The following is a 16,749-nucleotide window of genomic DNA, read 5'->3' as shown; positions in this document are numbered from 1 at the left end:
TATGAAAGCAACAGTGAATATTGTGGCAGTTAAATGTATAATTGGTAAGTATGGGATACTCGGTGATGAGAATGGAAATGGCACGGTGAACAGCTAATCTAGTTATATGCAGAAAAAGAACTGGTAATTAGGATTAACTGATTTAGAAAGAGGGACATACATAAATATACTTATTATGATAAATATGGTAAGGGGGCGTTTCTGGATTACCTACTAATAGACAGTCATGGAGAAGAGACTCTTGGATGTGAACATGCTCAGTAGGCAGTTAGTGGATGTTTGATCACTCCCTGTTACAGGCGAGGGTAAGGGTATGTAGAGGGCTTTCGGAAAAGAGGAAATCATATGAGTAAGTAGAGGGTGGTGAAGCATCAAGTGAACTTCGAAATGAGGCTTGTGTGAAGTACCAGGAGAAACTGAGCGCAGAAAGGCAAAAGGTGAGAGAAAATGAATCAAGCGGTTAGGAATGAAAGGTATTCAGGGTAGCAATGTTGATATATGCGAGGAAAGTGTGTGGCATACCGGAGGGAGTCAGACATCAGAAAAAGGGTAGTCAGTGGTGGGATGACGAAGTAAGTTGCTAGTGAACGAGAAATGAGAGAAGAATGGGCGGTACCTACTTAGGAGTAGTGTGAATGATCAGGGAATGCACAAGAAAAATCGGCAGGTCACGGGGAAGATTCAGGAATTGAAATGGAGGGTAAACGAGACTTGAGTGAGCGTGTATCAACAAACATCAGGGAGAATATGACGTTGTGGAAGGAAGTTATTACTGTCCGAAAAACAAGAGAACAAATCGGAACATCAGAGAAGGGAGTAAATGGGAAAGTGGTAAATGGCAGAAATGATGTGAAAAGAATATGAAGTGAATATTCTGAAGAACTGCTGAATATGTTAGAAGATAGGATGGCAAGTATGAAGTATTTAGGTCAGGGATATATAGTAAGTGGTGTAGTGAAAAGATAAGAATGAGTGAAGGGTTTGGGTAAGATGAGACATCGCAGCTGAATTTCCTAAGAAAAGATCAACTTGTTAGTAGTGATCATCATTGCATGTATGGATCATGGTGAGACGCCTGAGGAATGGGGAAATGCCTGGAAAGTGCTAATGTAAAAGGCACGGGTTTAGAAAGTAAGTGTTCGAGTTTCAGATGTATAAGTCTGTTAAGTGTACCTGGTAAATTGTATGAAAGAATGCTGACAGAGGGTGGTGGAATGCACAGGCCATCAGACTGGTGGAGAACAGCGTGATTTCACGAGTGGTAGAGAATGTGTAGATTAGGTGTTTGTTTTGAAGAATCTGTGAGAAATACTTGAACAAAAAGAAGTATTTTCATTTGGCATTTGTGGATTTGGAGAAAGCGTATAGTAAGGTTGATAGAGATGCCTTGCGGAATGTCTTACGAATATATGGTGTGGAAGGGAAAGCAGCAAAGAGGTTGAGAGAAGGCTCTTCTTGCAGGTGAACGGTGGCACTGAGACAGGGGTGTGATATGTCACTATGGCTGTTTAACATGTTTATGGTAGAGATGGTAAGGGAGGTGAATGCAATGGTCCTGGAGAAAGGGCGAGATGAGCAGTCTGTTCTGGGTAGGAGTGCCTGGGAGTCAGATATTGTGTGCTCATGCCACGGCACTGATGGCAGATTTGAGTGAGAAACTAGAAACGCCGGAGTGTGAGTTGAGGGAACTGTGTGAATGGAGAAAATTGAGAGTAAATGTGAACAAAAGCAGGGTTAATAGCTTTAGTTGTACAAAAAGACAAGTTCACTGGGATGAGAGTTTGAAAGGAGAAAATTTGGTCGAACTGAAATCTTGAAGATACCTAGGAGTGGACATGGCGGCGAAGGGAACCATGGGAGTCGAAGTGAGTTATATAGTGTGTGAGGGGGCGAACGTCCTCAGAGCACTGAGAAATGAGTGGAAAGAAAGGCCACTAACTGGGACAGCAAAGATGGGTATGTTTGACGATACACTTGTCCTAACTGTGTTGTTTGGTCGAGAGGCTTGAGGTACAGATAAGAATGCACGGAAAAGCGTGAATATTGGGAATGTTATGTCTGAGGACATTATGTGGTGTGAGGACGGTGGATCGAGTGGGAGATAATAGGGTAAGAGAGGTGTAGTGATCCGAAAAGTATGGTTAACATAGCTGAAGAGGGCGTAGACAAATGATTTGGACATATGAAGAGAGTGAGTGGAGAGGGCAACAATGAGGATATATGTGTCAGAAGTGGAGGGGAAAAGAAGGTGGAGACCAAACTGGAGATATGAGAACAGAGTGACTTACATTTTGAGGGCCTGAACACGCAGAAAGGTGAAAGGTGTGTATGGGATTGCGTGTCCTAAGCTATGTGGTAAACAGGTGCGATGTGCTATCAATGAACTGATCCGGGGCATATACAAGCTGCCGGGGGAAACCTAGGAAAGGTCGGTGGTTTCGGTACATTACACATGACTACAAAATGGATGTGAACAAATGAATCGGTATCTTCGTGTGTTCCTGACACTACCCCACAAACGCCGGCAACAATGAACGAGTATAATACATTATTTCATACCTGAACGCCGTTTCACGCATAAGCGAGTTAGCGCTAGAAATAGACGATGAAAGGCCACATCCGCTACCATCTAATCCCAAACTGTCATGGGTAACGCACCTAAACTACATCTTTCTATCCACAATCAGGACCAGAAACCTTTCCATGGTTTACCCCGGTCGCTTCACATGCCTTGGTTAATATATATATATATATATATATATATATATATATATATATATATATATATATATATATATATATATATATATATATTTATATATATATATATATATATTTTTTTTTTTTTTTTTTTTTTTTTCCCCATACATATTCGCTATTTTCCACGTTAGCGAGGCAGCGCTAAGAACAGAGGACTGAACCTTAGAAGAAATATCCTCACTTGGTCCCCTTCTCTGTTCCTTCTTTTGGAAAATTAAAAAAACGGGGGGGGGGGGGTTGGGAGGAGATAGGAGAGAAAGAATACTTCCCACGCATTCCTCACGTGTCGTAGAGGGCGACTAAAGGGGACGGGAGCGGGGGGCTAGAGACCCTCCCCTCCTTGTATTTTAACTTTCTAAAAGGGGAAACAGAAGAAGTCATGTGGGGAGTGCTCATCCTCCTCGAAGGCTCAGATTGGGGTGTCTAAATGTGTGTGGATGTAACCAAGATGAGAAAAAAGGAGAGATAGGTTGTATGTTTAGGGAAAGAAACCTTGATGTTTTGGCTCTGAGTGCAACGAAGCTCAAGGGTAAAGGGGAAGAATGGTTTGGGAATGTTTTGGGAGTAAAGTCAGGGGTTGGTGAGAGGACAAGAAAGAGGAAAGGAGTAGCACTACTCCCGAAACAGGAGTGGTGGGAGTATGTGATAGAGTGTAAAAAAGTAAACTCTAGATTGATATGGGTAAAACTGAAAGTGGGTGGAGAGAGATGGGTGATTATTGGTGCACATGCACCTGGGCATGAGAAGAAAGATCATGAGAGGCAAGTGCTTTGGGAGTAGCCGAGTGAGTGTGTTAGTAATTTTGATGCACGAGACCGGGTTATAGTGGTGTGATTTGAATGCAAAGGTGAGTAATGTGGCAGTTGAGGGAATAATTGGTGTATATGGGGTGTTCAGTGTCCTAATGGAAATGACGAAGAGCTTGTAGATTTGTGTGCTGAAAAAGGACTGGTGATTGGGAATAACTAGTTTGGAAAGACAGATATACATAAGTACACGTATGTAAGTGGGAGAGATGGCCAGAGAGCATTACTGGATTACCTGTTAATTGATAGGCGTGTGAAAGAGAGACTTTTGGATGTTAATGTGCTGAGAGGTGCAACTGGAGGGATGTCTGATCATTATCTTGTGGAGGCGAAGGTGAAGATTTGTAGAGGTTTTCAGAAGAGAAGAGAGAATGTTGGGGTGAAGAGAATGGTGAGAGTAAGTGAGCTTGGGAAGGAGACTTGTGTGAGGAGGTACCAGGAAAGACTGAGTGCAGAATGGAAAAGGGTGAGAGCAAAGGACGTAAGGGGAGAGGGGAGGAATGGGATGTATTTAATGATAGCTTGCGCAAAAGATGCTTGTGGCATGAGAAGGGTGGGAGATGGGCAGATTAGAGAGGGTAATGAGTTGTGGGATGAAGAAGAAAGATTATTAGTGAAGGAGAAGAGAGAGGCATTTGGACGAGTTTTCAAGGGAAATGGTGCAAATGACTGGGAGATGTGTTAAGGAAAGAGGAAGGAGGTCAAGAGAAAAGTGTGGGAGGTGAAAAATAGGGCAAATTAGAGTTGGGGAGAGAGAGTATCATTAAATTTTACGGAAAATAAAAAAATGTTTTGGAAAGAGGTAAACAAAGTGCGTAAGACAAGAGAACAAATGGGAACATCAGTGAAGGGAGCTAAAGGGGAGATAATAACAAGTAGTGGTGATGTGAGATGGAGTGAGTATTTTCAAGGTTTGTGAAATGTGTTAGACGACAGAGTGGCAGATATAGGGTGTTTTGGTCGAGGTGGTGCGCGAAGTGAAAGGGTTAGGAAGAATGATTTCGTAAGCAGATAAGAGCCGGCAAGGCAGCGGATTTGGATGGTATTGCAGTGGAATTTATTGGAAAAGGGGGTTATTGTGTTGTTGACTGGTTGGTAAGGAAATCTAATGTATGTATGACTCATGGTGAGGTGCCTGAGCATTGGCGGAATGCATGCGTAGTGCCATTGTACAATGGCAAAGTGGATAAAGGTGAGTGCTCAAATTACAGAGGTATGAGTTTGTTTAGTATTCCTGGGAAACTATATGGGAGGGTATTGATTGAGAGGTTGAAAGCATGTACAGAGCATCAGATTGGGGAAGAGTAGTGTGGTTTCAGAAGTGGTAGAAGATGTGTGGATCAGGTGTTTGCTTTGAAGAATGTATGTGAGAAATACTTAGAAAAGCAAATGGATTTGTATGTAGCATTTATGGATCTGGAGAAGACATATGATGGGGTTGATAGAGATGCTCTGTGAAAGGTATTAAGAATATATGGTGTGGGAGGTAAGTTGTAAGAAGCAGTGAAAAGTTTTTATCGAGGATGTAAGGCATGTGTACGAGTGGGAAGAGAGGAAAGTGATTGGTTGTCAGTGAATGTCGGTTTGCGGCAGGGGTGCGTGATATCTCCATGGTTGTTTCATTTGTTTATGGATGGGGTTGTTAGGTAGGTAAATGCAAGAGTTCTGGAGAGGGGCAAGTATGCAGTCTGTTGTGGATGAGAGGCCTTGGGAAGTGAGTCAGTTGTTGTTCGCTGATGATACAGCGCTGGTGGCTGATGCGGGTGGGAAACTGCAAAAGCTGGTGACTGAGTTTGGTAAAATGAGTGAAAGAAGAAAGCTGAGAGTAAATGTGAATAAGACCAAGGGTCAAGTCAATTGGGAGGTAAGTTTGAATATAGAAAAACTGGAAGAAGCGAAGTGTTTTAGATATCTGGGAGTGGATTTGGCAGAGGATGGCACCAGGAAAGCGGAAGTGAGTCACAGGGTGGGGAAGGGGCGAAAGTTCTGGGAGCGTTGAAAAATGTGTGGAAGGCGAGAACATTATCTTGGAAAGCAAAACTGGGTATGTTTGAAAGAAAAGTGGTTCCAACAATGTTATATGGTTGCGAGGTGTGGGCTATAGATAGAGTTCTGTGGAGGAGGGTGGATGTGCTGGAAATGAGATGTTTGAGGACGCATGTTGTGTGACGTGGTTTAATCGAGTAAGTAATGAAAGGCTAAGAGAGATGTGTGGTAATAAAAAGAGTGTGGTTGAGAGAGCAGATGAGGGTGTTTTGAAATGGTTTGGTCACATGGAGAAAATGAGTGAGGAAAGATTGACAAAGAGGGCATGTCAGAGGTGGAGGGAACGAGGAAAAGTGAGAGACCAAATTGGAGGTGGAAGGATGGAGTGAAAATTTTTTTTGAACGATCGGGGCCTGAACATGCAAGAGGGTGAAAGGCATGCAAGGAATAGAGTGAACTGGAACGATGTGGTATACCGGGGTCAACGTGCTGTCAATGGATTGAACCAGGGCATGTGAAGCGTCTGGGGTAAACCATGGAAAGTTTTGTGGGGCCTGGATGTGGAAAGGGAGCTGTGGTTTCGGTGCATTATACATGACAGGTAGAGACTGAGTGTGAACGAATGTGGCCTTTGTTGTCTTTTCCTAGCGCTACCTCGCGTGCATGCGGGGGAAGGGGGTTGTCATTTCATGTGCGGCGGGATGGCGACGGGAATGAATAACGGTAGCAAGTGTGAATTATGTACATATGTATATGTCTGTGTATGTATAGATATGTTTACGTTGAAATGTATAGGTATGTATATGTGCGTGTGTGGACATGTATGAATATATATGTGTATGTGGGTGGGTTGGGCCATTCTTTCGTCTGTTTCCTTGCGCTACCTCGCTAACGCGGGAGACAGCGACAAAATATAATAAAAATAAAAAATGAATATATATATATATATATATATATATATATATATATATATATATATATATATATATATATATATATTTTTTTTATACTTTGTCGCTGTCTCCCGCGTTTGCGAGGTAGCACAAGGAAAACAGACGAAAGAAATGGCCCAACCCACCCCCATACACATGTATATACATACGTCCACACACGCAAATATACATACCTGCACAGCTTTCCATGGTTTACCCCAGACGCTTCACATGCCCTGATTCAATCCACTGACAGCACGTCAACCCCGGTATACCACATCGATCCAATTCACTCTATTCCTTGCCCTCCTTTCACCCTCCTGCATGTTCAGGCCCCGATCACACAAAATCTTTTTCACTCCATCTTTCCACCTCCAATTTGGTCTCCCTCTTCTCCTCGTTCCCTCCACCTCCGACACATATATCCTCTTGGTCAATCTTTCCTCACTCATCCTCTCCATGTGCCCAAACCACTTCAAAACACCCTCTTCTGCTCTCTCAAGCACGCTCTTTTTATTTCCACACATCTCTCTTACCCTTACGTTACTCACTCGATCAAACCACCTCACACCACACATTGTCCTCAAACATCTCATTTCCAGCACATCCATCCTCCTGCGCACAACTCTATCCATAGCCCACGCCTCGCAACCATACAACATTGTTGGAACCACTATTCCTTCAAACATACCCATTTTTGCTTTCCGAGATAATGTTCTCGAGTTCCACACATTCTTCAAGGCCCCCAGAATTTTCGCCCCCTCCCCCACCCTATGATCCACTGCCGCTTCCATGGTTCCATCCGCTGCCAGATCCACTCCCAGATATCTAAAACACTTCACTTCCTCCAGTTTTTCTCCATTCAAACTCACCTCCCAATTGACTTGACCCTCAACCCTACTGTACCTAATATATATATATATATATATATATATATATATATATATATATATATATATATATATATATATATATATATATATATTTTCATATATATATATATATATATATATATATATATATATATATATATATATATATATATATATATATATATATATTTTCATATATATATATATATATATATATATATATATATATATATATATATTTTCATACTATTCGCCATTTCACACTTCAGTGAGGTAGCGTTAAGAACAGAGGACTGAGCCTTTGAAGGAATTCCTCACTTGGCCCCCTTCTCTGTTCTTTCCTTTGGAAAATCAAAAATGAGAGGGGAGGATTTCCAGCCCCCCCCCCCCCCCTCCCTCCCCCTTTAAGTCGCCTTCTACGACACGCAGGGTATACGTGAGAAGTATTCTTTCTCCCCTATCCCCAGGGATAATATATATATATATATATATATATATATATATATATATATATATATATATATATATATATATTTATTTATTTATTTTATATCTATTTTGCTTTGTTGCTGTCTCCCGCGTTAGCGAGGTAGCGCAAGGAAACAGACGAAAGAATGGCCCAACCCACCCACATACACAGGTATATACATACACGTCCACACACGCAAATATACATACCTATACATCTCAATGTACACACATATATATATGTATATATATATATATATATATATATATATATATATATATATATATATATATATATATATATATATATATATATATACACACACACAGACATATACATATATACACATGTACATAATTCATACTGTCTGCCTTTATTTATTTCCATCGCCACCTCGCCACACATGGAATAACAACCCCCTCCCCCCTCATGTGTGCGAGGTAGCGCTAGAAAAACACAACAAAGGCCACATTCGTTCACACTCGGTCTCTAGCTGTCATGTAATAATGCACTGAAACCACAGCTCACTTTTCACATCCAGGCCCCACAGAAGTTTCCATGGTTTACCCCAGACGCTTCACATGCCCTGGTTCAATCCACTGACAGCACGTCGACCCCGGTATACCACATCGTTCCAATTCACCCTATTCCTTGCACGCCTTTCACCCTCCAGCATGTTCAGGCCCCGATCACCTAAAATCTTTTTCACTCCATCTTTCCACCTCCAATTTGGTCTCCCACTTCTCGTTCCCTCCACCTCTGACACATATATCCTCTTGGTCAATCTTTCCTCATTCTCTCCATGTGACAAAACCATTTCAAAACACCCTCTTCTGCTCTCTCAACCACACATTTATTACCACACATCTCTCTTACCCTTACATTACTTACTCGATCAAACCACCTCACACCACATATTGTCCTCAAACATCTCATTTCCAGCACATCCAACCTCCTGCGCAAAAGGGGAGTTTAAGCGATCGGGGCCTGAACATGCAGGAGGGTGAGGCGTGCAAGTAACCGAGTGAATTGGAATGATATGGTATACCGGTGTCGACGTGGTGTTAATGGAGTGAACCAGGGTATGTGAAACGTCTGGGGTAAACCATGGAAAGGTCTGTGGGGCCTGGATGTAGACAGTGAGCTGTGTTTTTGGTGCATTACACACCACAGCTAGAGACAGTGCGAACGAATTTGGCCTCTTTTGTCTCTTTCCTAGCGCTACCTCGCTAAAGCAGAGGGTTGCGATGTTTCAAGTGGGGTGGTGTAGCGCCAGAAATGGATGAAGGCAAGTATGAATATTTACATGTGTGTATATGTATGTCTGTGTATGTATGTATATGTGTATGTTATGTATATGTCTGTGTGGGCGTTTAATATATATATATATATATATATATATATATATATATATATATATATATATATATATATATATATATATATATATTTGTTTATGGATGGGGTTGTCAGGGAGGTGAATGCAAGAGTTTTGGAAAGAGGGGCAAGTATGAAGTCTTTTGTGGATGAGAGCTTGGGAAGTGAGTCAGTTGTTGTTCGCTGATGATACAGCGCTGGTGGCTGATTCATGTGAGAAACTGCAGAAGCTGGTGACTGAGTTTGGTAAAGTGTGTGAAAGAAGAAAGTTAAGAGTAAATGTGAATAAGAGCAAGGTTATTAGGTACAGTAGGGTTGAGGGTCAAGTCAATTGGGAGGTAAGTTTGAATGGAGAAAAACTGGAAGAAGTAAAGTGTTTTAGATATCTGGGAGTGGATCTGGCAGCGGATGGAACCATGGAAGCGGAAGTGAATCATAGGGTGGGGGAGGGGGCGAAAATCCTGGGAGCCTTGAAGAATGTGTGGAAGTCGAGAACATCATTTCCGAAAGCAAAAATGGGTATGTTTGAAGGAATAGTGGTTCCAACAATGTTGTATGGTTGCGAGGCGTGGGCTATGGATAGAGTTGTGCGCAGGAGGGTGGATGTGCTGGAAATGAGATGTTTGAGGACAGTGTGTGGTGTGAGGTGGTTTGATCGAGTAAGTAATGTAAGGGTAAGAGAGATGTGTGGAAATAAAAAGAGCGTGGTTGAGACAGCAGAAGAGGGTGTTTTGAAATGGTTTGGGCACATGGAGAGAATGAGTGAGGAAAGATTGACCAAGAGGATATATGTGTCGGAGGTGGAGGGAACGAGGAAAAGTGGGAGACCAAATTGGAGGTGGAAAGATGGAGTGAAAAAGATTTTGAGTGATCGGGGCCTGAACATGCAGGAGGGTGAAAGGCGGGCAAGGAATAGAGTGAATTGGATCGATGTGGTATACCTGTTAGTGGATTGAATCAGGGCATGTGAAGCGTCTGGGGTAAACCATGGAAAGTTGTGTGGGGCCTGGATGTAGAAAGGGAGCTGTGGTTTCGGGCATTATTGCATGACAGCTAGAGACTGAGTGTGAACGAATGGGGCCTTTGTTGTCTTCTCCTAGCGCTACCTCGCACACATGAGGGGGGAGGGGGATGGTATTCCATGTGTGGCGAGGTGGCGTTGGGAATGAATAAAGGCAGACAGTGTGAATTGTGTGCATGGGTATATATGTATGTGTCTGTGTGTGTATATATATTTGTACATTGAGATGTATAGGTATGTATATTTGCGTGTGTGGACGTGTATGTATATACATGTGTATGGGGGTGGATTGGGCCATTTCTTTCGTCTGTTTCCTTGCGCTACCTCGCAAACGCGGGAGACAGCGACAAAGCAAAATAAATATATATATATATATATATATATATATATATATATATATATATATATATATATATATATAAATGAAAATCTGCATAGAACAAGATACAATAAACAGCTCTATGGTTCATCAGTTAACAAAGGAGGGTAAGTGGAAGTTGAACGCGAGGGTTGGTGTGGAGTGAACATGCTCCTCCCTCTTGGTATATCAAGAAGTTATATTATCGTTCTTTTGCTGTGCTTCATCACATTCATGCTTTAGTCTTTCTTCCATTTAATCATAAATATGACAAACTCCTGCCAACAGTATGCGCATCCGTTTAATCACTTCAAAATAACAAATGACACTGAAATTTACCAGCAATGCTTGGCAGCCCCACTGCCAGAGCCAAAGCCTGGCTTGCCGCCCGAGTCCACCTCCCTGAGACTTTAGTATCACACATCGTCAGGGAGAGGCTGCCGCGCACTCAGTGTAGTGCCGTAGCCATCTTGACGATTTCCCGCTTCCACAGTATCTATTATCACAGTCTTATCACGATTACTGACCCATCAGATACCACCAGTTTGGGCTACTTGTCTGTCACCACCCAGCAAAGGACACCAACCTTACGAAAAATTTGACGGCGCACGAGACACGCAACCAACTTGTGATCCCCATTACAAGAAGTCCTGCTCAAACCATTCATCAGTCATGGGTCGCCTTGTTCAAATTGGCATTATTTTATTGGGTAAGTGATTGGTAATAGTGCTTGATGATTTGTGCATTTTGAGGGACTGTAGTGATCATTTTGTTTCAGTGTGCTCAAATGAGTTTGGTTGTTGAAGCTCACTTAATGTACGTTTAAAATTTATCTCATTCACTCGCACTTAATAATAATAATAATGATAATTATTATTATTATTATTATTATTATTATTATTATTATTATTATTATTATTTTATCATTATAGGCTTGTCGCCATGATATGCAAAGTGGGGAAAGGGTTCTTTTTTGTTTCCGAGATGGGTTTTAGAAGAGAATAAAGAAAAGTTTTAACGGATGTTTCTAACTGCTGTTAGTACAAGTACTTAAAAGTTTGTTAAATTACATTTCGAGGCTTGGTGTTCTACGTTGCCACTGGTAGATTAGGGAAAATTTTACATTTACAATATTAATTTTTTAGAAAAGGTGTACATTCGATCCACTAACACCCCTAACCCCAATGGCGACCGGTTTATATTAATAATAATAATTATGATCAATATTATTTTTTGTATAAGATAAGGATCATTGGGAGGGAAAACTTTATTCTAATTAACGTCAAAACTGCCTTCAAAGTCAACGACAGTGAAATGCAATGTAGAATATACACCACATGCATTCCACTCAAGCTGAATTCTGCCACAGCATATTGTTCCCTTACTTGTAAAGTAACATAAAATTGTTGGAAAAGCTCCAAACAAACGCAGTTTTACGCCACAGTGTACTAGAATTGAGAGAACGAGTGAAAGATGGAAGGGTAATGAGTGACATGATAACAATTCTCATTCCTAGGGGGCGACTACGATACTTACATAAACTGGCTTCGTATCCAAAGAAAGTCCAGAATGAAAGGGAAGGTAGCATGGGGCACCATCTGTTGAAACTTCTTTAGTTTCATACAACATATTGAATCTATTAATGCTCTCCCCATCAAACCGTGTTCTCTCTCTCTCTCTCTCTCTCTCTCTCTCTCTCTCTCTCTCTCTCTCTCTCTCTCTCTCTCTCTCTCTCTCTCTCGTTATGGTGAAATCGCAATTTAGTTCATATAATTAAACATGCATAGAAAAATTACATGTTAAATGAAATTGTATGAACTACTGAATTGTGATTTGATGTATATTATATATATATATATATATATATATATATATATATATATATATATATGTGTGTGTGTGTGTGTGTGTGTGTGTGTGTGTGTGTACATGTGTGGGTGGGTTGGGCCATTCTTTCGTCTGTTTCCTTGCTAACGCGGGAGACCGACAAAGTATGATAAATAAAATAAATATAAATATTTTTTTCATACTGTTCGCCATCTCCCGCGTTGGCGAGGTAGCGTTAAGAACAGAGGACTGAGCCTTTGAGGGAAATCCTCACTTGGCCCCCTTCTCTGTTCCTCCTTTTGGAAATTAAAAAAAACGAGAGGGGAGGATTTCCAGCCCCCCCGCTCCCTCCCCTTTTAGTCGCCTCCTACGACACGCAGGGAATACGTGAGAAGTATTCTTTCTCCCCTATCCCCTATATATATATATATATATATATATATATATATATATATATATATATATAAGTTTTTTCAATTTCATGTAATGCTCTCTTCTTGCTCTCTCGTAGGAGCTATTGAAGAATTGTTCATTGCTTATGTCATCGATGTATTTAAAACTTACTGAATATGACCACATCACCCATGTCTCATCTCGCTTTCAGGATTAGCAATTATTAAGCCTGTAGAGTTTTGTTTTAACTCAGCTCTCGTAATTTGGGTGCCATCTTTGTTGCTCTCTTCTAAACTTTAATAGTTCTATGTGCTTCTTTAGGTGTGGTGACTGAATTTGAGAAGCACAGTCTAGTTTTGTTTTTTTGTAAAATATGAACAGCTTGTTAGATTTTATTTATTTAAATACTTGAGATATATTCCAATGTAGCCCGCAGACAGTTTTTCTCATGATAACTATAATTTTGGGAGTATTGCGAAAGGTTAGGAACGGTGTCGACTCTCAAGCCCCTCACACAAAAAAATCCTGAAACTTGGTTCCTGTAAGGTAATCACCATATTGAGGCCCTCTCACTGTGACGCAACCTCTTGATTTTTTTTTGTGTGTGTGTGCCGGAGTTGAATTTCATCAACCTTATATCGGTGTTAGGTCCTCGTGTACGTTGATGCAATCCTTTTTATTCAATACCCACATGACCTTTACATGGCCTTTTCACATGCGTTCTATGTTTACTAAAGACATATTTCACCTAAATGAACTGGAAGCCGAGGGTTTTGGCGGGTTCCTTTGCAAGTCTGCGTTTACTTGATAAAAGAAATAAAGATTAAATCACATGAAAATACTTAATGTACAGGGTAAACGTAAAAAACTTTCCGAGTAAGAAGCAACTGCACTGGAAGGACATTATGATATGAGTGGTATTTCTAAATCTTAGATACTTATAAGATAGATATCCTCGCCAAATACAGTTTCAAAGTACACTGTATTTAATAGTGATTGGGTAAATGAAGTGTGGCATTTTCTTGCTCTATAAGTTCGCCGTCTTAAAATGAAACATGTAGCCGTTGATGATATTTGTAGATATGTCATTTTTGTTGAAATTACAGGTAAGAAGCACAGTAAAATAAGTTAGATTAGTTTACAGACCTACAAATATGCCAGAGGTAGATGAGGGACTTCTGATAAGTCAGCTCATATAGGAAATGAACACCAATGGCTAATAGTGGGAAACTTTAACATACCAGTATCGATAGCAATCCCTTTCTAGTAGCTTTAGTAGCTTCAGGCACCGACTCCACCTAAATATTTGGTAGTGCATTAATACAGTTAGTCGAGAAACTTTCTCGCCACGGAAACATTACCTTTAGTTTTAGCATCAAAAGAGAATTTCTGTATTGTTTGAGGAAAATTTGATAGTTGAAACCGATATGGACTTCGTTTGGAAAAGCTTTGGTAAAACTTTCCAATCGAGAGGACTTCATGTGCCAATGCGTAGTAGACTTTTTATTAAAAAAAAAAAAATGGTAGAAGTATGGAAAGTAAAAAGTTCCTGTTATCAAATAAAGTAGCACATTAGAAACTCTGAGACTCATAACTAATATAGCATAAATTATTTGGTTTTGCAAGGAGAAACCAGAATAGGGTCAATACTTTAGTTGAATATTGCGCAGCAATTCCATTTTTCAACATTGCAACATGGAAATCCTTGTTGACGGGTATTGATCTGTACTGCGAGCAGGATGTACAGTCAGTACAGTCCGCGCCAGATACCATGCGTTTGCTAGTACATTTATTCCTACGCTGTGGAATAATGAAGTCTAGATTTATCGACAGATTCATTACCATCCAGAAATATGGGAATTTACTCATCCCAAGTATCGTGAATTAATTTTCCGTATTTTTGGACTAATGAAATTGCAAAGCAAATGAAAGTCACTCCGAGACAGTCTTGTATAATTCTGAAATACTAACTATAATTCTCCACACACAGCTGAATTAGAAGAGCGTTTTTCCAGATATGGTCTAACCCACATTCTTTCCTTCCTGTGTTGTTAATGAGTTATAGGCCGTAGCTTGAATTTTATAATCCATTTTCAAGACGACAACCTTCACAGGTTTCTCTATAGGACAGTTGCACTCACTGGCTAATGTAAAACAGAGGTCGTGTTGCTGTGAATTGTTCCACAATGCGACAACGTTGCTGTAATCGTGGTCATGGCAATATTTTCATCGATACTTCCAACGGCAATCTGCCTATTGTTGCCCAATTTTCTTTGCTCGTGTAAATGCGCCTTGTGGAATTTTTATTGTTCAAAACAGTAAAAGAAGAGGGATTTTATAGTTTTATGAGAAGCAAGTGAGTCATTATCCAGTCAATTGGTCCATTATTTACATTAAATGGTGATCACGTTCAAGACAATGAAACCATGGCAAAGATCTTCGAGATTATATTTTTGCATCTGTACTCACGAGTGATGACAACTCATGTCGTAAATTAATTTCCGATCCTTAGATGGGCAAATGCCCTGCAACAGTCGCATGAAAGTTGAAGGTACACTCCTATCAGTAAATGGACTGAAAGTAAATAAACCGACAGTCCAAGAGAAGTTTAATATCTTGACAAGGAAAGAGGTGATTAATGAAGTAGTGAAGCCCTTTACCAATATTTTCAATAATTTACTCGCAATGGGTTAAGTTTCTGGGGAGTGGAACTTTACATATGTAACATCGACATTCAAAGACGTTAACATGTCGCTACCCGAAAATTATTGCCTAAGTAGCTAAACGTCTGTATTTGCAAAGCTTAAATCATCATTTAGGATAAAATTGTTAACCAATTAGAGGACAGACGCTTACTAAATTCTCGACATGGTTTTTCGACAAAATTGCTCTGACAAATATGCATGATTTTGCGCATAATAAAATCCATGCGTCTGACGAAATTAAAGCAGTTGATGTAATCTATTCAGATTTTCAAAAGCATCTGATAAAGTTCCCTGTCAAAGGTTGTAGGAATAATTAAAGTCCCGTGGTACAGATGGGGCAGTACTTTAGTAGTTAAAAAAAACGGTTGACGCCCCAATAAGAGAGAAGTGATTAATGGTCAAACCTCTTATTGACTAGACTTAAGTGTTATCCTTCAGGTATCAGCTTTTGAACCGGCTCTCTTCTTATGAATATTATTGACTCTGACAATGAGTTAATTTGTAAGATATCGAAATTTGTTGGTAACACTAAACGGGGAAATAAATCTACATAGGAAAGTGCGCAACTGCAGTTTCAAACTAACAAAAAGAAATTGATGGATGGTTGGGTTCACGGGTGGCGAATGCATTTTGATATCGATAAGGACAAAATTTTATATATATTGTAATCATGAGAAGGTAAGCTGCTGTATGAATTCTGCTGAACTGCAAAAGGTGAGAGGAAAAAGACTCGGGTTTGATAATCTCGGGTGATTTACAGCAGTGTACCGAAGCAATGAAAAGGGCAAACTTCTTGGTTTCATACGTAAACTTTTGAAATTAATGAAGGGAAATTTTCCTCACTTTACAGATCAATGGTGGGTCCCCATCATAAATACTGTGTTCAGTTTTGGCCACCTCGATAAAGGCAAATCTTACAAGGACATACATATATGTCGGAAATTATGGAGAAAGTATGCCGTCAGTATGTAGTGTTCACTGTTCATATTTACATTCCATCACTTGACTGATTATGGTGTAAATGAGTAGCCGGTTAATTTATGTCATGTAACTTCTGATTGTTATTTTTGTATTACGGGGAGAGAGTTTAACACACTTGTTTCCTATCTCAACCTTGTATTTTTGCACAATCTTTTTACTTCATTGTGTACACACACACACACACACACACACACATATTGGTTAACATTACTGACATTACTGAGTCAGTCAGCATTGGCCAGCCCAGGGTTGGACCTGCATG

General features: G+C 40.2%; 1 protein-coding gene across 2 annotated transcripts in view; it reads left to right on the top strand.

The window, feature by feature from the left end:
- The first annotated feature begins 10,715 nt into the window (after positions 1-10,715).
- The window catches only part of LOC139754651 (ferritin heavy chain-like), a 57,824-nt gene continuing 51,790 nt past the window's right edge, over positions 10,716-16,749 (top strand). Inside the window, exon 1 of one of the 2 annotated variants that reach the window (XM_071672177.1) lies at positions 10,716-11,290. In XM_071672177.1, coding sequence (XP_071528278.1) covers positions 11,254-11,290 — 37 coding nt within the window. In that variant the 5' untranslated portion in view covers positions 10,716-11,253. The remainder of the gene's footprint in view (positions 11,291-16,749) is intronic. The other variant, XM_071672178.1, reaches the window with a different exon arrangement.

This window comes from Panulirus ornatus, chromosome 17 (assembly GCF_036320965.1).
Source record: "Panulirus ornatus isolate Po-2019 chromosome 17, ASM3632096v1, whole genome shotgun sequence".
NCBI lineage: Eukaryota > Metazoa > Arthropoda > Malacostraca > Decapoda > Palinuridae > Panulirus > Panulirus ornatus.
This window is presented reverse-complemented; position numbering and strand designations above follow the sequence as displayed.